General features: G+C 36.8%; 1 protein-coding gene across 5 annotated transcripts in view; it reads right to left on the bottom strand.

Annotated features, from left to right (window-relative positions):
- Positions 1-1,579: 1,579 nt before the first annotated feature.
- Positions 1,580-24,121, bottom strand: part of LOC145694441 (uncharacterized) — a 102,253-nt gene continuing 79,711 nt past the window's right edge. For all 5 annotated transcript variants that reach the window (XM_081770678.1, XM_081770681.1, XM_081770679.1 and 2 more), the window contains one exon: positions 1,580-5,823. In XM_081770678.1, coding sequence (XP_081626804.1) covers positions 5,467-5,823 — 357 coding nt within the window. In that variant the 3' untranslated portion in view covers positions 1,580-5,466. The remainder of the gene's footprint in view (positions 5,824-24,121) is intronic.

Genomic DNA, 24,121 nt, shown 5'->3' with positions numbered 1-24,121 from the left:
AATACGCCCAATCCAGCGATGCGGAAGTTCATTGTTTAGGTAGTCACGAACTGGGATGTGCCAATGAGGGAGTGCCAAACTCTACACGATACAAACTTGGGGAATTTGTGGTTCTTTTAATATATCTTTCATGTGTGTACGTATAATACTTTCGAAAATATAGCCTTTTCAAAACAAATGAATCACTTATACTAACCCTGTACTTCCACAGATGTTCAGAAAGGCGTGAAACCATACGTAAAGTCTTCTATAATGCCTCCAGGCTTAAAAAAAGCTTCATCTGTACTTTTTTAATCGAACAAGGAAGACACTACCCTAGTACCTAAAAATAGGCACCATAATTTAAAAGAGTGAGACCGGAACCGTTCAGGGAAAAAAAAAAAAAAAAAAAACTCAAAGACGCAATCAATAAGGTAAAATGTTATACTTATCTCCTTTGAAAAATTACTATTTTTGTTCAATAGTTTATTTGCCAATCTTATACACAGTGTATACATGATATATATTTCTAAAGTTTAAAAATTTTAAAAATACTATACATTTAAAAAAAAGAGAGAGCGAGAAAACTATTTTACAACGAATTTTTTTCGATATTTTACAACTACTGTTAGTTCTGAATAGTTCTATTTTTTAAGTACTATTCTTCTTGAAAATAATCTATACATCCTTAAAACTGACACAAACATACAAGAAATACATAAGTGTTATAAGAAGATTCTATAAGTTGTTTTATTTGGTCTAGGAATTAATTCGTGCGGGTGGACAAGAGATGGCGCAACGAACGGAGCGTCCCACAGTTCCGTGTATCCACACATGTGTTGCAAACCCCTGTCATCGCGTATCGTTCGTAGTATAGGGCAGTGGATTAAAGCGTCAACAACACCAGTTTGTAGTTAAGTGAACATGGCGCAATTTGTGCCTGATAAAGTGTTTTTGCGGGGTGTCCTGCTGCATTACTTTAACATGCAGAAAAGTGCGACTGAAAGTCATCGTATTTTGGTGGAAGTGTATGGTGACCATGCTCTAGCTGAGCGAACGTGTCAGAAGTGGTTTGCACGGTTTAGAAGTGGTGATTTCGGCTTGGCAGACCAAGAGCGAGCTGGACAGCCAAAAAAATTTCAAGACGAAGAATTGACAGCATTGCTCGAGCAGGATTCGTGTCAAACGCAGGAACAACTTGCAGCAGCATTAGGCGTTGATCAAACAACAGTCTCCAAACGCTTGAAAGCCATGGGAATGATTCAAAAGATGTCACATTGGGTTCCACATGAATTGAAAGACAGAAACGTTGAAAGACGAAAAACCATTTGCGAATTGCTGCTTCAACGACAGAGCAGAAAGGGGTTTCTGCATCGAATTATTACGGGTGATGAGAAGTGGATCCATTACGAGAACCCTAAACGAAAAAAGGCCTGGGTGAAACCAGGTGAACCAGGTCCATCACAACCAAAACGAGATATTCACTGTGCAAAGGTTATGCTGTGCATATGGTGGGATATGAAAGGTGTGGTGTACTATGAGCTGCTGCAACCGGGTGAAACTATGAATGGAGAACGTTATCGACGACAATTCATGCGTTTGAAGCAAGCTCTGGCCAGAATGGGAGAACAGACCAGAATGGGAGAACACGACCAGAATGGGAGAACAGACATGATAAACTTATTGTTCAACATGATAACGCTCGCCCACATGTCGCAAAACCAGTCAAAACCTATTTGGAAAATGTCGGATGGGAAGTTTTACCCCACCCGCCGTATTCACCAGACGTTGCTCCTTCGGACTACTACTTGCACGATTGCATGAACAACGATTTGATTGGACAGCGGTTTACTTCTTCAGAAGATATCGAAACATGGGTCTCTGACTGAATCGCTTCCAAGGATGAGGACTTCTTTCGCCACGGAATCCGTACATTGCCTGACAGATGGGCGAAAGTGATGGCTAGCGATGGACAATATTTTTCTTAAGGTATTTATGTATTTTGTGTTTGTACTACAGCTTCAATGTGTGCGTACCAACCGCACGAATTAATTCCTAGACCAAATATTTACGCGAAACTGAATTTGTTTCGTTAGAGTATTTTCAAAAACAATGTGTAAGTACTTAGTGAACTATACTTTTTTCTTCCATTACAGTTAAATCCTAGAACTTTGAATCATTCATTTTTGTTGGTTACAATGAAAACTAGAACTTAGGATTTTTTTTTTTTTTTTTTTTTTTTTTTTTTTTGTTACTGTTTCATTAATCAGCAATTTTGATGGACAGCATTTTCTCCTCAACGAACTTGCAAACTTCTCACCAGCTTGGTCTCATCTTTTAATTATCCAACATTAAATTAAGTTGCGTCCCCCACCCCTCCTTTCTCAAAGAATATCGAACCAGATAACTAAGTTTCCTTGAGTTCATCGAAGGAAACATATGCACAGTCGGCTGGGATTATTGTTGACATATTAATATGGAACATTAACCACTTCCAAATAACAGAAACCAAGTCCGGATAAGCTTCGTGTACATATATTGACGATTTCTTTTCTTTTTTCGTTAACTATTATGTTTATAGTTTATAATACAGTAGACTCTCGACTATCCGGCCCACTTTTCTTTTATCGTAATTAAATGAGGAAGGCAAGGCGTTGCATATGCAACCTTGCCAAGGCATTCGAAGTGGTCGTCTGCTACGATCCTTCTACGTGTCGTGTGCAAAATACAAGTTGTGACAAGGAAAAACCAGAGTTCTGCTCCTTGTTCATTGTTTCGTCAGTGCGTAACGGACCTCAATACAGTACACTTGCCGCTGTTCCTCATTATAACTGTACAGTATGTACAGTTATGTATTCGTAAATTGTTCTTGAGATATGCTTAATGTTTATAAGAAAATGAGTTCATAGAGCTCCGGCCTATCTGGCTGTTTTGTTATCCGGTCTGCCCTTCCGCCACATTAGACCGGATACTCGGGGGTCTACTGTATTCAGTTTTGTCGAATTTTCCTGAATTAAGATCACTCTCAAACTCTTTCAAACAGAACAGCGTAACGAATCGAATTACCAGGGTATTGTAGTAGAAGTCCTAGGAACTGTAAGTACTGTCAATTTGTTTTCATTACAAAGAAAAAAAATCCAACTTATTAAAATACTATAGCTTCACTAATTTCTTTTTCCAAACCAAAATTCTAACTGGGCTAGTCTTTGTGTTTGGAGGTTCAAATCTTATTGGGAATTCACAGTCTAGAATTAAGGTACAAAAAGTAGTTCGGATCCATTTTAGTAGTAGGTTCTACCCTTCTACCCTTCGTAACTTCCGTGTTGCAAAAACTCCTGCGCCATATATAGTTCTACGTGCTACAATATTTCACACAAACTTTTTTTCTGGACCATACTTAAAATTCTAGAAACAATGGAGAAATATTTAAAAATATGAACATAGATTCGACACACTAACAAGTGAAATCAGTTGTACGACGTGTGTTCAAAAGATATCGAACCTTTGGTTGGTAAAAATACATTTGATTTGGAAATTCGAAACACTAATCCCCTTCAAAGTAGTCTCTTTGGTAATGCACACACTTCTCCCGGTGCTTCCGCCATTGTTGGAAACACTTCTGGAACGCAATTCTTGGAATGGTGAGCAACCGTGTCGTCGCATTCCGCATGATATCTTCTCCAGGGTGTCTACTAAAATTCCAAAATGAAATTTCGTGACCTTTTCTGCACCCAATCATAAAATTTTCTAACATTTTCAAGAGCGAATTTGGGTAAGAATGAGGCCGAATTTTCATCCATGCGATAGAAACGTACTTTGCTTGCGATTTGGTAGCGTCTAAAGCCGACCATAAACATTTTTGATGATGAATTTTGACGTTTTATAGAACAAAATTTTCCAATCTGTACTTACATTTTCACAGTTTAAAAAATCGTGACCCAAAAGCTAAATTTCGTGACTTTCATGACCGTTTTCTGATTTCGTGACTTTCGTTACCGATAGACACCCTGTTCTCTTGACTCAAATCGGGTCCCTTTTTATAGCATTTTCAGCTTGGGAAATGACTAAAAGTCACACGGAGCCATGTCAGGCGAGTAGGGAGCCTGACGACACATATGAATATTATGTTTGGCAATGGAAGTCTGAATCAAATTCCGCGGACATTCTCCTCATGCTCAAATTTTCGTTCAAAATTGAATGTACCGATCCGATTCAATGGTTTCCGTGTGGGTATCACCAAGCTTTTGGCAACATTTGATGCAATATCACTGCTCAAGTTTTTCTGTCATTTTACAAAAAATACTGAAATCCCACGACGCACTCACTAAACGTCTCCACTCGCTGGCCGATTGCCAACGACTGACACTTTCTGCGGACGGGAAAAAAATCACGACTGCGTATGAGTGTCTCCTCTACATCTAGACTGAAGAAAGTCTCCCCCGATTCATTGGTTTAGGCGGGAAAAAATAAGGTTCCATACTTTTGGAACACACCTCGAATGTTCAGTATTTAAGAATTGTATTAAAATGGGATCTAGTCTTATAATTTATTTACTTAATTGAATTTTTGGTGATACTTTTAAGAAATTTAAAACTAGTGTGGAAAGTGTCGTTAATTTTATTTCTTTTAATGTAACTAACACACAAATTTAGCACCACAATGAGTTCAAACTTACGTCTGGATTTGCATACACATGGCGTACATTTGAAATAATTTCAACAGAAACTATATATACACACACTCATGGGAATTGTTGTTAATTTATTATTACGAAAAAAGCAAGCAAAAAATTGTCAAAAAGGGATATCAATTTCGGTACCAAGGGATTAAGTTAAATACATCGTATTTATTCTGGTAAATTACGGAATTATGTATAATAAACAGCATAGAGTTAGTACAAAATCAAATCTGATAGTTTGTATACTCTTATAAACAATTGGAAAAACTGAACTAGGTACGAAGAACTCCTATGTCAGTTGTTGATTGATTTCTTTTTTTCCTGTCGAATCAATATTACAAGTACAAAATGTATTGCAGCAATTACAGAGATACACTTATTAACCTAAAGTATTACCAAGACACCATTTTGTGCACAAAAAATAATCTTAAGAAATGTAAAAACCCTCGTAAATTTTAAAATACACCAATCTTGCTTAAAAATGTCGCTCTGCTGTTCAGAAACAAATATTTAACATAGGACAATATATATCTATATTACAAAAAAAGTCTTTTAAAGTAATAATAATTGGCAAGTAAGTAAAATTATTGTTATATTGAGATGAAAATGTTGTTTTATTGTGGATACGCAAGGATAAAGACCAATATAAAGCAAGAGACAACATACACACACACACACATGCAATATAAACGCACAATTCAATATTAAGTTCACTCGATATACTAAAGGAATCACACATATTTGTACTTAAACTCATTTCATTTCATATATATTCATTAATACGTAGAGTATATATTATATAAACAAGCTTAAGAATCAGGAGTATCAGTGCTGTTATGGTACAGTTTAGAAATCGATCTTTGAAGCCTAATTTTGATCATTTTCACTTGTTTCTGCGTCTTGGTGAGCTCGGCACTATTCAGTTCAGGCGCTGAATGGGAAACTGGTGTTGCAAGAAATCGAAATGTGGATCGCATCGCGGAATACGTTATTTGCGATTTATTGGCATTGTGATTAACCTTTGGCGTTTCTACTTGACCAGCAAGAACATTTTCTGTTTGAATATTTGAATCTTGTTCCACTGTTTTCGTTTGTTGGATGTGTTTATCTTCTGTTTCTGGTTGATTCGCTTCTGAGGTGTCACAAGCATCAGTTTCAGCTCTAGCCTTGAAAAAACAGAAAAAACTTATGTAGTTACCTTGGAAAGACAGAAAAAGCTTTTGTAGTTGTAATGATTGAGCTATGATGATACTTAGGAACGATGCGGAGAATATTCTTAAGAATTACATAAAGACTGACAATTTACAAACCGGCTGCAAATCAAAGAATAAATCTCCGTTGGCAAAGGCCGGGGTAGAACAAGAATAGGGTTACTTCGAGAGCTCATCTCTGGGACGATTCGACCCCAGAAAATGCCAACATTAACACTTCTGTAAGTAACTAACTACCTACCTACCTACCTAACTAACTAAATAAATTAAAATAAAATAAAATAAAATTAAATTAAAATAAAATAAAAAATAAAATATTTCAGTTTAACATTCCACGATTGTGCCTGTTAGGCTAAGGGAGACGGATGAGAAAGGTGAGCGAATGATGACGGAATAATAGGTGCAATAAAATGTGGGAGGAAACGGGAGTACACTGAGAAAACCCATGGGCATATTGTCCACCACAAACTTAGGCGGGGATCGATCCATGGGTCCCACGCACCAGAGAGAAGCACTCTACCACTGAGTCATGAGCCCCCAGTAATAATGGAGCACGAATCATGGCTCAAGAATGAATTACATTATAAGAAACTTGCTATAGAACCAGCAATGTGGTATCAATACATACGGACTTCATTAAGTTGATGTGCAAACAAAAGAAGAAAAGAAAGTATTGTAGTAGCAAGAGTAATGTGTATTTGTTTATTCTGAATTTAAATGAATTACATTACCTTTTAAATCATGGATCAAAATTGCGTAAGATCAGTTGCTGAGGCTAGAATGATAAAATGAGTGTTCATTGCACAAAATATCTCAAGTTTGCTACTTATATGCTTGAGAAAAAGAGAGAGAGAGAAAAGAAAGACTTACAACGAAAAATTAAAAAGAAATCAATCATATCGGGGTATAGAAGCAAGACCTGCTAAATCCATTTTTTCAATTTTGTCCGGAAACGAAAAGAAAGTGACGCCTTTATATTTCAGAATTGTTGAACGTTTTGTTTGTTTAGTGGTCACTACTTAATGCACATGAGTGAAATCTACCACTAAATAAAAAACTGTTCAACAATTCTGAAACATAAGGGCGTCACTTTTTTTTTAGTTTCCTGACAAAATTGGAAAATGGATTTAACAGGTTTTGCTTCTATACCCCTGATATAGAAGCCTTATGCTCTTAATCACGCAAATATGCTTTAAAATTAATTCCTTTCTCATTTTTTGTCCCTAGACAACAGAAGTAACACAACGTAAAGTATTCAATATATATGTACACTCATGTCCAAAATTATTGGCGCATATCTATAACTGTCTTCTTGTAAGAATATAATTTGATAATGATTTTGCAGAGTACTTTTAATACTGATACTATGTGTATAATCGGGAAATGTATATTTGTGGTACATTTTATAGGAAAAGAATTATAATTACGAAAATTAGAACAAGTAAACAAAATGTTGCTAAATGGACAAGAAAGTTTTATTTTCATTTTATTGTTCTTATTTACTGCTCTTTTGACATGAAATTTGCCACATACATGTCTTTGCCGATTATACACATACTAACATTATAGGAAATACCGGAGGGAATTCGTTATTAAATTATATTCCTACAACAACATATTTATACACGTGCAACAATAATTTTGGACATGAGTGTACGTCGAACGTCCGTAAAAATTAAATAGTTTATATAATTTAAACAGCAGCATCAGGAAAGGAGTACTATCATTTACATGGAGGCCCTAATCCCGAGCTATACGGGGATTTTCGGTCAAATTTTACGAAAATTACAGGAAATGTCATATATATACTTTTTTAGTTCCTTTCTTTTACATACTTTAACAATACTATGCTGGTTATAGTTACGATGTATCTATCTTATGACTAACAAGTAAAGGGTCCAAATAGATGAATCGAGTTGCGGGATAAGATATAGTGCGCCTGATAGAGGATGTGAAAATACGTGTATGTGCAAAGTCACAGCGGCTGAGCGCCATAAGAAACGGAGGGGGAGGGGATCAAAGTTGGTGGGAGAAGGGTTATGCTATGTTGTTGAAAAACATCAAACTATTGAATCGTGAAAATAATGAAAGATACAGAACGCAAACGGTGGTAGTTCCACATATTGGTAAAAGAAGAATTGGCAGAGTAGATCACGAACCTCCGCTGCCATCTTGAAATCCGCCATTTTGAAATGGAAAGGTAGTCATGTGATACATCAATTAGAGCCAGCATGTTCTCAAAGTCAAGTATGAACCTTAGTGATCATTATCTGCACTTATTTGTAAGATTTAAGATCATGTTTATAGTTATTTACGAAAATCTAGGGGACTAATACCCGTATGTTGAAAGTTAGGTTCGCGAGTGATTCGCCTTTGATTATTGTGACAATGTTGGTTCGCGAGTTGGGAGCTTACAATGATGATCCATCGTAGAAGAACACAATAATCGTGTCCTGTGCTAACATTGTCACAATAATCGAAGGCTTCATATTTCAATGTCGATCGAACATAATGCGACAGAACAGACACTCGAGAAAGCCACCTCACCCGATAACTTACTTTCCGCTATAACTTCATTGTTATATTCGACTGCAGTAGTTCACTTTCAATTTAGTTATGAGTAAAAATATAGCAAGTGGTAAAAAATATTGTGGTTTACGTACAGTACGTAATATTTGCATTCCAATCTATCAGATTTTATTGTGTTATGGTCTATATTAGTAAATATGTCGTTTAACAAAAGCTATATAAATTTCACATTGTTTTCGACGAAAAGCACAAGAAACGAAATAAAACAAAACAAAAACAAAAAAGTTAAGCGGAATCGGTTCTTCCAGATCGTAACAGTTCTTTTCGGCTCTATATGAAGCAAATTAGAATATCATAAATAATTACGTAATAATATACAACTTGTATATCAAATTTCACTGTAAATTTACTTGGCTTGTAGATATGTTTAACTTACATATGTTTTTGTGATAATCCAAACTTTCAACATACGAGTATCAGTCTCCTAAATTTTCGGAAATAACTATAAAGATGATCTTAAATCTTACAAATAAGTGTAGATAACGATCAATAAAGTTCATAAGTGACTTTTGGAGAACGTGCTGGCCCTAATTGATATATCACATGACTACCTTTCCATTTCAAAAAGAATCACATATTTCAAAATGGCTGATTTCAAGATGGCAGCGGAGGTTCGTGATCTACTCTGCCAATTCTTCTTTTACCAATATGTGGAACTACCACCGTTTGCGTTCTGTATCTTTCATTATTTTCACGATTCAATAGTTTGATGTTTTTCAACCACATAGCATAACCCTTCTCCCACCAACTTTGATCCCCTCCCCCTCCGTTTCTTATGGCGCTCAGCCGCTATAACTTTGCACATACACATATTTTCACATCCTCTATCAGGCACACTATGTCTCATCCCGCAACTCGATTCATCTATTTGACCCTTTACTTGTAAGCAATAAAGTTAATACTCAGTGCTTGAGTAGTGAGAAGTTACGTCATAAAAATAAACTGAAGGGGCTGAATCTCCTTTGTGGCAGGTAGCTGACATCACCGCTATGGAAGATATAACTTTCGTACATATTTCTCCTGTCACGACAAAAAATTATATGCAGATACTTATCAATTTAATGGTAGCACCTGGATGTCTGGGTTGACAATGGCCAGAACTGTTGATGGTAGTGAAAAAATGAGATCTTTCAGTTTTACGTTCCACTGTTATGCCGGCTAGGCTAAAGGAGATGATGATGATGATAAATGAATGGAATGAATGAAATGGGAAGAAACAGGAGAACCCCGAGAAAATCCACGATAACTGTTTGTCCACCACAAAGCCCACTTGACGCGAGCTGAAACGCTCTACCACTACGCCACCGTGCCCCTTCTGTCAGTGGTAGTATTAGGACAAACTCCATACTCCGTGGGAAGCGGTAGAGCTGCAGTGAACTGAGCAGACTATGATAGTGTAAAATGGTCGACTTTTCTGACTTCCACAGAGGGCAAATTGTTGGCGATCGGTTATGTGATGCAAGTGTGACAAAGTAGCAAACATGAAGTGCGTGTGTCGCGAGGAACTGTATTCAAGGTAATGACAACCTACAAAACTCTCAATAAAATTACATCGGCGAAGAGGAACAGTGATCGGAAGAAAACCCTTAGTGACAGTCTAACCCGCTGAACATTAAAGCAGATCGTCACTCGGAACCGTTGAGAGACTGCGATGCAAGTGACAGAAGTACTGAAGTAAAACCTCCCACAGGCTGTGTCGACAATCAGTCCATCGTGAGTTACATTAGGGATGTACCGATATAACAGTATCGGTGATATCGGCTACTACTGGAAGTATCGGTATCGGCAAATGGATACCGATATTTACCGATATATTTTCCGAACTATTTTTGATATACTTGTTTAATATTAAAATTGACACTTATATTTCATCGGTTTCTTTTAGATTTTTTGAAGTTGATTTGAATTATTATCAATTGTACAATCGATTTCTTTATGCATGTGTATGCCTTTGATTTGCATTACTCGTACTCAATTGACATTTTTATTCCCCCGATGCCAAAATAGTGAAGAAAAGCCAAAGTCCTCAATCAGGATCATGCGCGCCCGAAGAAAATTTTCTACGGGGGGAGGCATTCCATGGTTGCTATATTACATCTGGCATTTAATATACGTGGTTTGCTATATTGCGTATACATTTTCGTGAGTCCCTGCCCTTCCCCTTCGGGAGCCCATGGTCAGGATAGCAGACCCGTAATTTGAATTCCAAACGAGACAGTGGTTTTGATTCAGTAGAAAATGCTATGTAAGAAACCCACAAGACGCTCACTTTGTCATTATTTTCTCCTACTTACTGGTTAAAAACAATTATTAAAGTTAATAAAGTGTTATCGTTTTCGACTTTGTTTAAAGATTTTTTTTTTTTTTTTTTTTTGATGGTACACACAGCAACACCTGGTTTAGCACGCATAATTTTGTAAACAATAAAATTTGTAACGGTAAGTATCCGTTTGCACTATATGTATGTAATAGAGATTAGCAAATACAGTGTAACTATCAAAGTATATATTATCACTCTAAATATCAATCACTTACTCTTAGATTTAAGTTTACACTATGTAAGTATTTGCTGCTTTTTAGTTCAGTTTATGTGAGCTCGATTAAATTTAGAGGAAATATATTTTTTGTGGGGAATATAATATGAAATTCTGTTTTTTGTCTTTGTATGTCAAATTTTGGCCTTATATCTAATATACCCTATTACAATGTTGATCATTTCATTATTCTGAAAATTCCTGGTAATATATAAGAAATGTGTCCAAAAGTATTGGTATCGGCCTCTTCAGTATCGGTATCGGTACATCCCTAAGTTACATGATATTGACATGCAGAGTCAGATTACATGAGAGAAACAGCCTATAACGGTTCATAATTCTTTAGTACGACGACAATGGCGCCGCAAACATGCAACACAGACCATTGATGACATGAAAACGTGTTCTCTGGCCGGATGAGCCATCGTTTACCTTATTTCAAATCACGAGCAATGTTTGTGTGTAGCGGATGGCCAGAAAAGCGTATGATCCATAGTGTCTCTGCCTAACTGTAAAATATGATGCCGTGGGAAGCAATATTCTGGTTTACAGTTGGTCCTGTGATGACGCTTACCCGTTTCGTCACTGTCCGTGATTCTGTCTCCATTTTAGGGGACCATGTACTAGAGGTCTGCACGAGACGGAATTTTTAGCCCAGGCCTGGCCTGGCTCGAACTGAGCCCGAAATATGTTTTAGCCTTTAGGCTCGAGGTCTTGTGATGATCAAATGAGCCCGAAGCAAGCCCGAATTACAGAAATTTAATAATTAACGCAAAATTGTATTTTATTTATAACTAAAGGTTTAATTTTGCAGTTTAGAAGCTTACATGATTCAGAGAGAACAACGAAATAAAGGTTATCGTTTACCCTTACTAACTATATGAATTCTTTTCGTGAAATAGAAACATGAATACTCTAAATATTTAAAACAAAATATCAATGTCTGCAAACTCTTATGCAAATGAATGTGTACCGTACTCACTCAGACAGTCTTCAAGGAAGTCATTGTTGATTGTTGTGAAGAAAAAGAATGAAATCCACACTTTGGCTGCTCAAACTGGTTCGACGCTGCTGAATCACTGTACGCACTGCACTAAAATTTCGTTCACTGCTTGCACTTGATGCGGGAATGCCGAGACACCATTTAGCTAATCTGGACATATACGGGAGATCATTTTCATGATTTTTCCATCACTTTAATGAACTTATTATGTCAATTGGAAATGTATCACTGTGTTTCCTTTCAAATATTTCATCGTCCTTTTTATTAGGTTTTCCGAAACTTTTATCTTCAAAAGTAGAAAAATCCATATTTTTTTGTCTTTTAGCTTCTCCAACTCTTTCACCTCCACGCGGTCCAGCGCCAGTCACTGTAATATCTGCAAGGAAAATTCTTCAGGAGTTTATTTGAATAACTGTCCTTCAGCTTTTATCTCATTTATTAAGAAAGGAACTTCTTTCCTTGTTTCTTCCTTCTCTTTGTCTGAAAGTATCCTTAATTGACGAAAGTTTGGGCATAGGAAACAAGCAACCTGGTGAATCTTATTAACAGGAAATTTTTCCTGAAGTAACTGCAAGGCTCTATCTTTCAATCTCATCATGTCTTCTGAGTCTGTTGAATCCGATTGACTTAGATGTGTAATCAGGTTGAATCGCAATGGCAGAACAAGTGGTAGTGTGGGATGTGTCTGCTTCCAGCTGTAGGGACATTTCTTTGAATGGTTCCAGGAAAGTGCTCAGCATCTTCAATAAATCTTGTTCAACATGTTCCATTCTTTCTTTTTCATGCCGTTCAATCCAAATGTTATTGAAATTACTCTCAAACGACTGATACATGTCAATTCTGCTATACCAACGCGATTCACATTCTTGATGAAGGGTAGTTTTCAACTGATTGATCAAGCCTATATGTTTCATGTATATTACTACTTCTTTAACTTCTAAAGTCAGTAAGTTTACATGTGGGAGGTCTTTTTCCAAAAACTCTTTCTTGAAAGTGTTCTGTAATATGAGCACAATAATTTAATCTGGTACAACCCTGAAGAGCACTCACTATGTTACTTCCCTGATCTGTCACGAAAACTATTTGCGAGAAGCTCTTTTGTTTCAGTCCCAGAGCAGTGGTTTTCCGAATCAACTCTGTATTTATATTCACACTTGTTTCTCGCTCAGCGCAAAATTCTACAGTAAAGAGCACCTTGTTGCAAAGAGTCCATTTTTCATTTATGAAGTGAACAGTCAGAGTTATATAACAAATGTGTTTGTAAGCGTCGACATATCAGTAGTTGCTGCACATTGTCTTCTGTCTAGCATTGATTGAATAGTTTCAAATAGTGAAGTTTGATCAATTTCTTTCTGCACATTTCGAGAAATTGTGGTAGGGTGGGGCACTAAATCTTTAACATTTACATTGCCATATTGAGATCCTATTTTAACCAACGTTTGAGAATATTTTAAGAATCCGTCAGCAGTTACAATATAAAACAGACTTATGTCTTTACAACTGAGAAACACACACACGCTTTGGTTACTTCAGCTTGAGCTTTCTGCAAAGCTGAGATAGATAGAGTTTAGAAAATTTTCGATTTTGTTTTGACCTTTAACAATTTTACAAACATGTCTGTTTAAATGCGAATTTCCTGTCTTTGAAGGTGAGTAACTTAAGATAGCACAACACTTTATGCACTGAAGAGCGGGAACTTTTTCATCACTTTTTTATTTATTTATTTTTTTTATTTCGCGAAATTTCTTCCAAATCTCACTTTCAACGCGTTTATTTTCCACTAATACATATTCTCCTTTTTGTAATTGTGTTCTTTTATATTTTCCAAATCCATTGTGTTGGAAACAAAATACACAGAAAAACAAAGTAGTAGTCAATGTTTTAACTTAATATAGCTTCAATATCGAGCTACCATCTCCTATTCGTCTCTCTCCACAACTACTGTCTCCCACGGTTGTCAATTCTCAGTCCTTAGTCCAGCTAAAAGATCTAGTAAAAACTATAGAAATTCCGCTAAATCCGAGTAAACAACGCGAGAATCACCCTCAACTGAATTATATATACATGTACGTGTGTATGTCGTTTTCCTTTTAATGTTTGTTTTCTTCCATTGAACAATAGAAACACTGAAGAAAAAAAATATTAGTCATTTTAATACAGTAGCTGAGTTGGTGTTTGTTTCGCTATTTTTTTTTATGGTTGCGACAAGGGAAATTTGAGAATACTTGTAACAAACCATAAAAAGCAGAAATGAAAGTTAAAACCTCACCTCTAAGAGATAAAAAGATTTAAAGCTTTCCAACGTGCTTTCAAATAATAATAATAATAATAATAATAATAATAATAATAATAAAAAGAGCTTCCCTCTTTCTTGAACTATTGGAATTATAAGAGGGAATAAGTGCAATTGTTGCTACTTAGATTCGGCAGCATTTGATTTATCCTTTTACAAGTGAAAATGGCAATGCTATATTTTTTGTCGGGAACAGGGCTCATAGTGGTTTGGTCTCTTGTAAATAGTTGAAAAATGACCAAAAGCACACGAAAAAGTGACCAAAATCTCATCCTGCCCCTTTTTCTTTTGTCAATTTCTCCATCACCTCTCTCTTTGTTGTTTTCTGGTCATCTTTATTCTTTACTACTTCTTTTTGAGTTTCCTCCTTTCTTAGGCTTTTTAAGTATGCTTTGTAGTTACCGTAAGCAGATTTAGCAGATGTAAGAAGCTTCTGAGTAAGTGGAACTAGTTCTGGCCTATTTCCGAATTTCTTCATCTCAGACATTATATTTAGCTTAGCACTGAGAGTTTTCAAAGCCATGAAATATTCAAATTCATCACCTACTCTTAAGAAGACCATACAAGAAACATAACATAAGACGAACATTAACACACACAACGTTGAGCGCAGCGTTAACTACTACGAGAGAAAACTAAAAGACTATTATGATAGAAGAAAGAATAGAGACAGAAGGGTTCTCAACCCCCATCTTGAGAGCTTAAGCACCCACCAGCCATTCACTGTACTTTAGAAAGAATAAAAGCTGAAGTGAGAATAAAGCTGACTGTTTCACATGTGGCAGCAAGTACTGAAGCTTTCAGAAGAGTAATGAGTAACAAGTTTCTGCCTTTTTCCATTTATTTTTATAACACTTTTCTTAGGACACTGCCAATGCAAAACATAAATCACACGAAATAGTCACTTTACCTCCCAAAAAAGTAACTTTGGCAGTTTTCAAATTTGACCAATTTGAAAAAAAAGTAACTTTTAGTGACCAACTTGAAAAAAAAAAAAAAAGTAACTTTTAGTTTAAAAAGTGACTCGCTATGAGTCCTGCGAGAATTTCTCAAAGAAATGCTTCCGATATCAGCAAAAGAAATAATAATACTAAAAATAAAATATAAACTGACATTGTCTTGAAGAAAGAACAAAAGACAGTTTGTTCTAAATGCTTTTGTTCCTTTAATTTAGTGTAAGAAACAATACTTTCATTCATAAACAAGCTAAGCATGTTTATTTCTGTACTTTTAGTTTTCTGTTTACTCGACTGATAGCTCTTCTACCAATTGCACGATGATAAACAGATTTTTAATGTGGACGTCTCAAGTTACAAATTTGTGTGTGCTTTAAAAGTTCTCTAGAAAGAACGGTTCCATAAATATCATCGTACAGTATATTTACAAAGTTAGGCCCGAAAAGGCCCGAGAAATTAAAATTTTATGGCCCGTGTCTGACGTGATCTATGCTTTGTAAGCCCGAGCCCGACCCAAACCCGTGCACACCTCTATCATGTACACCCTATGGTCCAGATATGTCCAGGCAATGACGCAATGATGAAGAGAATAACAAACGAAGATGCTTTAAAACTAATAGGAGAGAAGAGGACACTTTTACCCAGCATCCTTCGTAAGAAGCCCAATTGGATTTGACACATCTTGCGAAGAAATTGTCTTCTTCATACCGCAATAGAAGGAAAGCGAGGAGTAGGAAGAACACTGGAATTGGGGATTTGAAAAATAGAAGAAAATATTGGGAGTTAAAAGAGGAAGTTTAAGATGAACGTGGAAGAAACATTTCCACGCCCAAACCTCGTTAGTCCCAGGACTTGCAACAAGGCAAAATACTAAATAATAATAAAACCTAAATGATATACGTGAATGTTATTTCAAAGTGTTCAACCACGACTAAAGCCTTCATATTTCAAGTGTTCCTCTTCTGGCGCTGCTGTCGATGGATTTTCCTGTATCTCCTTCGAAGAGAAGGGATAAGTCGCTGCGGCCGAGATCTTTCAATTGTTAGATGCGGAAGCGTTGCCACAATGAATTATTTCACGGACTTCGCTGTGCTCTGTCTTATTAGCCATTGCAGGGTGTCTAGTAAAATTCCAAAATGAAATTTCGTGACTTTTTCTTTCCCAAACCATAAAATTTAGTAACATATTCAAGAGCGAATTTGGGTGCGAATTGGGCCAAATTTTCATGCATGCGATAGAAGCGTGCTTTGTTTGCGATTTGGTAGCGTCTAAGTGGGCGGCTATTTGAAGCGATCGCAAAGCGTATTTATTGCTCATGCGTATGCTTGAAATACGCTGACCATGTATTTAAATCTGAGCGGCTAAACATGAACGCGAAAGCAATAAAATCGCTGAGAAAACGCCGGCTCGAGCGTATTTGGTGCAGGTCGGAACAATAGACCGCCTGCTGTTTAAAAGATTTCAAAAGGAAGGACAGAAAGGAAAAACGTGTTGCCAGGCAAGGGGATTGTAACAAGAAACAGCTGCTTGGAAGACGCTTTGTGCGATTGGAACTCTGCTATTATAACAAAAGAAAATTCACAAAAATAGAAGGAAATTCCGAAAAATTAGCTAATCACAGAAAAATCTATGTAACACAATAGGGTGATTTCTCGTGATACACTTGATTGACACTTAGCTGGTGCCATGGTAATCTATAAGCAAAATATTTGGCTTTAGGCAAAAGATGAACGAAATAACTTGAATTTGAGCCCCTATCTCCGAAGCTTGAACTCCACCCCCAAACAGATAACCACAAGTGTAATCACAAAGAGAAATTTTCAGTTGTGTTTGAAAACGTGTCCTGTGTACATATCCAGTCATGGTTAGTGTGTTTAACACAGAGGCGTTTATAATCGAAATACAAAATAGGCCATGCCTATATGATTTAAGAGATCCGAACTACATGAATCGTGACTTAAAAATAAAAATGTGGAGAGAAGTGGCTGCGATATTTGTTCCAGACTGGGAGGGAATGGAACGGAATTCTCAGAATGAAGAAGGTAAGAATATTCTTATTATATGATTTCATTTAATACTGTTAAGTAGAGCTACATCGAGCCAAATTGTATGTTCACTATGAATAATAATAATAATAATAATAATAATAATAATAATAATAATAATAATAATAATAATAATAAATACTTTGTTAAAGTTGTGCCAACTTCCAATATACCTAATATATACCAAACCTTAAGGCGCAACAGCCCGAAAGGGCATTTTATGGGGTGGATATGTTAGATGATGGAACAATTGCCCTTAGATGGTCTAAGCCATAGATGTGTGCACAGTAGAAAGACGGAAAATGCCACCTCTAATAATTTGGTACTTAAGTATATCGAAAATCTTAAACAGCAAAGACCATAATTTTAAATTGGGATTCAATACATCTTATTCTCTTTCCAGTCTTTGAAATGACCGAAAAACTACGTTGCCTAATTATTTCGAAACTTAGTTTTGTAAAACAAACACATAATGTTTCAGTTTCCAGACATTTCTTTCCATGCAGCTTAGAAATATTCCTGGGAAAGATGTGTTTATTTTATTTTATTTATTTATTTATTTTAACTGTAACTGCTCGTGTTTTATCAACTTTGTTCTGAAACTGAGAAGGTGCTAAAATTGGTAGAGAGTAGGAATTTCAGAAGAAGCCAAAATCATGAGAGGAAAAAAATTAAAAGATTAAACCAGAGAATTGGTTAAAAATATCATGATGTAAATTTTATAGTTGGTGGCTTGGAATTTAGCGGTCCTTTCAGCACCGAAGCTATACAAGATGTGAACCTACAGTTTTAAGGTGGAATCTAAACTACCTTTATGCGCTGAAACTTTTCAATAATCTCCCACAGGATTCGAATCCGGAACCCCATTCTCCAAAGGCACGTGCATAGCTAGTAAAATATAAAGTAGTGTAACTGTTGGAATTTATTGATTGGGGTCTAATATTTGTTTTCGATACAGAGGATATCTTTAAAAACAAATGCCATTTGCTCCATCTCTTTCGACTATATCAGCGAGGCTACATCAGACGTGAACTACAGCTCAACGTGGGACTCTAACCACATAACCTCCTGCCTAAAATCGAATCCAGGTCTACCACTTCTGGCGCGGGAAATGAAAAGAAAAGACCTGGAAACCCTGACTGGCTCATAGTATGATTTACAACTTTGGTGAAACTAAAATTACCGTGTAGCCACTTAGGCCGCGTTCGCTGTGGGGGGTAACGCTTTGTCGACTAGCCTAGTACTAAAGCTGACCATAGACCTTTTATAGAACAAAATTTTCCAGTCTATACTTATATTTGTACAGATTGTACAATATGAATGTATGTATTTGTTTTTTCACTAAAGTACAATAACAATGCTAAAAACGATGTTCATACTAGTGGACTGTAAGGCTTGATTCGTACACCACATGAATGCAACCCAATATAAATTCACTGTATTTAATGATTACAACTTTAGTTTGCACACAAAAATAATACACGAGAATAAACATATTCACAAGGTCTTTAGTTGTAAATGATTGTAGTTCGATGGCTTACTGTTTGTGTTATATTGTATGATGTTCGACCATAATATATGGTCCACCAAACTGAATGTTCTTGCTGCCACCACACTCACTCTTCACCCAACAATAGAAAAGCGTTAAGCAACTTGAACACTGTTGCCAGTTAAAGGCACACTCACTGTAAAACACACAAATAATCCCAAACATACTCCCCCCTGTTGGTCAGCTAAGGTCTGACCAAATAAAACAAAATGATAACAAACACAAAACTTGAAGAACTGTACTTATTTTTTTAGATTACTCAAATCTCAATTGTATATGGTCAATCTCCTTGTTATATGGTAATGCAACTAGTTTGTTGATGGAACGTTTATATGTTCCAGTTGTAGTACGAACCGTCACTACACGAACTAAGAAATCCTTTCCTGGGAACACTTTTTCAATGATGCCCAATTTCCACTGCAATGCAGGAACGTTGTCTTCAATCAGCAAAACTACATCTCCGACCTTGAGATTGTGTTGCGGTGAAGTTGTCTTAGAGCGTTGTTGAAGACCATGTAAATAATCTCGGGACCATCTCTTCCAAATGTGTTGTTTTAGTTGTATCTTCTGCCAACGAAATAAGCGGTTGTATGGTAGATCGGTGAGGTTAGGCTCTGGTAAAGCTGTAAGTGCTTCTCCAATTAAAATGTCCAGGGGTGAGAACACTGATGTCGTTAGGCTCACTTGATAGCACTGTAAGTGGTCGAGAGTTGAGACAGGCCTCAATCTGTGTGAGTAATGTTGCAAACTCTTCATATGTTAACACTGCACCTTTCGTAATACGAACTAGATGGTATTTCATTGATTTTATACCGGCTTCCCATAGTCCTCCAAAATGCGGCGAATTTGGTGGTATGAAGTGCCACTGAATTCCTTCGGTCGATGTAAAATCATGAACTTGAGAACTAAAAGGATCTGATGAAAACAGCTGATACAATTCTTTCAATTCGTTGTTGGCTCCAACGAAATTTGTGCCATTGTCGCTGTATATATTGAGACATCTTCCTCGTCTGGCTATGAATCTGCGTAAAGCTGCTATGAATGACTGCGCACTAAGATCTGTTACCAATTCCAGATGTATTGCCTTGGTGGATAAACAAACAAATAACGCAACATATGCCTTACGTACAGATCTATTTCTAACTGCTCCTGATTTTATGTAAAACGCTCCAGCGTAGTCCACGCCTACGTTTAGGAATGGTCTGGCTTGCTGCACACGAGCTACTGGCAACTGTCCCATAAGTTGTTTTGAACCACTGGCCTTTAACTTGAAACACGTGAAGCAATGATGGATCACTTGTTTTACTACCTGTTTGCACCTGATGATCCAATATTTCTGGCGTAGTGATGATATTAATAATTAGGGTCCAGCATGAAGTAATCTTAAGTGTTCTGCTTCAACTATAAGTTTTGTTAAGTGTTGATTTGAAGACAGAACTATTTGATGTTTGGCGTCAAACGGAAGCTGACTATTCTCCAATCTTCCTCCAACTCGGATCATGCCTTCACTATCTAAAAATGGATGTAAATTGTTCAATTTACTTCTTGACGGAACAATGTTTCCATTACGAAGATGCTGCAATTCGCTGTGAAACCCAATTTCTTGTGTCCAGTTGATGCAAACACGGAGCGCTGTGTGGAGTTCTTGTACTGAAAGACCTTCTGTTAGTTTGTTTTGCTTGTGTCTGATGTTATGAACAAAACGTCTACAATATGCTATTGTCCTAACTAACCTTGACAATTTTGAGAATCTTGTTATGGTTCCATTGCACCAATTGTCTAAAGTGACTGTCAATGTTATGGTTCCCTTACTCTCTGGAACTTGATCTGGTTGCAATGAATCCTTACTTGTCACTGACCAATTAGATTGTAAACTAGAAAGCCATTGTGGACCGTGCCACCATAATGAATTGTCCTTTATGGAAACTGCATCTATTCCTCTTGAAATCAAATCTCCAGGGTTGTCTGAAGAAGTTACATGTTTCCAACAGCTAACGTCAGTTAAGTCTTGAATTTGAGCTACTCTGTTGGCCACGAAAGGTTTCCATTTGTTGCACGGAGAAGCTAGCCATGCCAACACGATTTGGGATTCAGTCCATAGATGGACGCTACTTATGTTCAATTTTAAATTCGGTAAAATCTTGTGAACTAATTTTGCCAAAACAACTGCTGCACATAACTCCAGACGTGGGAGAGTGATTTTCTTGACTGGGGCACACGTGATTTAGCACATAATAACTTAACTGATATTTCTCCTTGTTGATTGATCGATCGCATATAAATGCAGGCTCCATATGCTCTTTGAGAAGCATCTGAAAAACCATGGATCTGAATCTCCGCTGTGTTTCCTTCAACGAGTACATATCTGTCAAATTTAATCTGATTGATTAATGGAAGTTGCTGGTACAATTGAGTCCATTTCTTTGCTAATTCCATTGGTATATTGTCGTCCCATTGAACCTTTTGCCGCCACAATTCTTGCAAAAATATTTTGTATGAAATGACAACTGGTGAAATTATTCCTAATGGATCGAATATAGTGGCAATGATGGAAGCAATCTGGCGTTTAGTAATACACTCTTGAACCTTCATTGGTGATGTCTTGCTTTCAACGAGAAATATATCCTTGTCTGGATGCCATGACAATCCTAATGCCTTGACGCCTCGGCCCTCATGGAACTGGATTGGACGCTGCACTTCTCGAAGCTCTGGTGAGATGGATTCCAATAACCTTGGATCATTCGAACTCCATTTCCTAAGTATAAAACCTCCCTTTCCCAGTAACTCTATCAATTGCTTCTGGACCTCTAGAGCTTGCTGTATGTTGCTCATGCCACTACAAACATCGTCAATATAGAAATCTCGACGTAATATTTCTGCTGCTACAGGGTAACTGTGTTCTTCATCGTCTGCTAATTGCTGTAGGCATCTTGTGGCCACAAATGAAGCACATACCGTACCATACGTTAGTGTTTTCAACTCAAAAACTTGAATCGGATCATTTCTAGATCTTCTCCACAATATACGTTGTAATGGCGTGTCTTCTGGATGAACATTGACCATGCGATACATCTTAGCGATATCTGCAGTGAATACTACCGAATGAGTTCTAAAGCGCAAAATGATAGAAAACAAATCTTGCTGTATTGTAGGACCAACTAAGAGAATGTCGTTGAGGCTTTTTCCGCTGTCAGATTTTGCTGAAGCATCAAACACTACACGGAGCTTTGTTGTAGAGCTTGTGGGCTTAAAAACTGCATGATATGGCAAATAGTATGCAACGCTGACGTCCTCCTTTTTACTCTCATCTATCCTTATCATGTGACCAAGATCTTCATATTCTTGCATGAATTCCGTATATTTAGCTTCAAAGTCCGGGTGTTGATCGAATCTTCTTTCCAATTGCTTTAATCTAACCAATGCCTGCTGATAAGAATCGCCTAAAACTGTACGGTCTTCAAGCAAAGGCAATCGTACAATGAAACGCCCGGTATGATCTCTTGTTGTATTCTGAACGAAATGTCGCTCACATGCAAGCTCCTCGCTTGATCTAGGTGTAACAGTAATTTCTTCTAGTTCCCAGAATTTTTGAAGTTGTTGCTGTAGATCTATATTTGTCTTCACAAAACATGTTGTTAATGGAATATGGGGGTCACGTTCTTGAGGAATGCGTCCTGCCACGATCCATCCCAATTCTGTCTCCTGCAGTACTGGAAAATCACCTGGCCGTGTTTTGTGTCCTGACTTCATAATTATGTAGAATACTTCCGCACCTAAAAGAATATCTGTCTCCAGGAGTATTAAAAGTGGGATCTGCTAGAACAATGTCCTTGGGAATGTCATAATTAATTCTCTCTTCCGGTAGTTTACTTGTAATGTGAGGGAGAACTGAACAACTTATATTCAATGAAAATGTGTTAACACATGAATGGACACAAATATCTACAGAATACTTTGTATTAGAAATTGCTTGATTTATACCTTGAATTGGAGTATACTGTCTATACCGTTTGATGTTCAATTGTTGCACCAAATTCTCTGTTATGAAATTGGTCTGACTAGCACTGTCTAGAAGCGCGCGACAAGGAACCAAATTTCCCTTGTTATCCCTTACTTTTACTATTGCAGTAGATAACAATACTCTTGCGTTAGGCCTAGCCTTTAATGCACAATATGACACTTGCCCTAAATTTTCACTGGAATCTGAATTGTTACTACGCTCTTGCACCACGGCACTGCTTACACTTGGAAACCGCACTGATTTGTCTTTTGTTACGTCTACATGCAATAATGTATTGTGCTTTTTGGAACACCTTTTACAACCTCTCGATTTACAATTCTTCACAAAATGATTACTTTTCAAACAATTCATGCACAATTTATTTTTACGAATGCACTCTAATTTTTGGCCGTGTCCCGCATTCACAAAAGACGAACAAGAATATAAAGGATGCTGGCTATTACAAAATTCACATGCATTTGAAAATGTTGATAAATAAGTCTTTGATGACTGAATACCTTTTACTTGCTTGTTTTGTACGCTACTACCCTGCTTCACACCATCAATACTAGTTCTCATGTTCTCAAGCACCTGACAACGTTTCTCGAGAAACGAAAAGAATTCTGATAAAGCAGGAAAATTAGAATTCGTATTTTGAAGCTCCCATGACTTTCTAGTAGTTGCGTCTAATTTTGATACAAAGTGTTGGGTCAAAATTACGTCTGTGAGGTTTACGTTTGGCTCAAGTGCTTGTAGCGCATTTATATTGCTAGTAGCTGTATTTATAAAGGCGCGAAGTTCACTTACATTTTCTTTATACACTGGCTTGATTTGTAGTATTTCGTGAATGTAAGAAGAAGCAATTAGCTTTTTATTTGAATACCTGTCAACGAGTAATTGCCATGCTACTGAATAATTTGTTTCGGTAATTGGTAAATTTTCAATTAGATTTAACGCTTCGCCCTTAAGAGAAGTTCGGAGGTACTGAAACTTCTGTATTGTGGAAATGTCTTTATTCTCGTGAATAAGAGATATAAAAGTGTCCTTATATGATAACCAATGTTTACAGTTCCCGTCAAATGCAGGTAACTGTATGACCGGTAATTTAACTTGTGCGCTACTGCTAGTGCTATTATTAACAGCTGATTCTTTATTTCCATGCTTTAACACAAGTGCTTGCATTTGAGCCTCTAAAGAAAAAATACACATTTTCAATTTCTGCACGAGCGTTAACTGCTTCCGCTTCGGGTTCGATTTGATGAATTTCAATAGTATCTTGCACCT

Source organism: Thermobia domestica, chromosome 9, assembly GCF_964235325.1.
Source record: "Thermobia domestica chromosome 9, izTheDome1.hap1.1, whole genome shotgun sequence".
Taxonomy (NCBI): domain Eukaryota; kingdom Metazoa; phylum Arthropoda; class Insecta; order Zygentoma; family Lepismatidae; genus Thermobia; species Thermobia domestica.
This window is presented reverse-complemented; position numbering and strand designations above follow the sequence as displayed.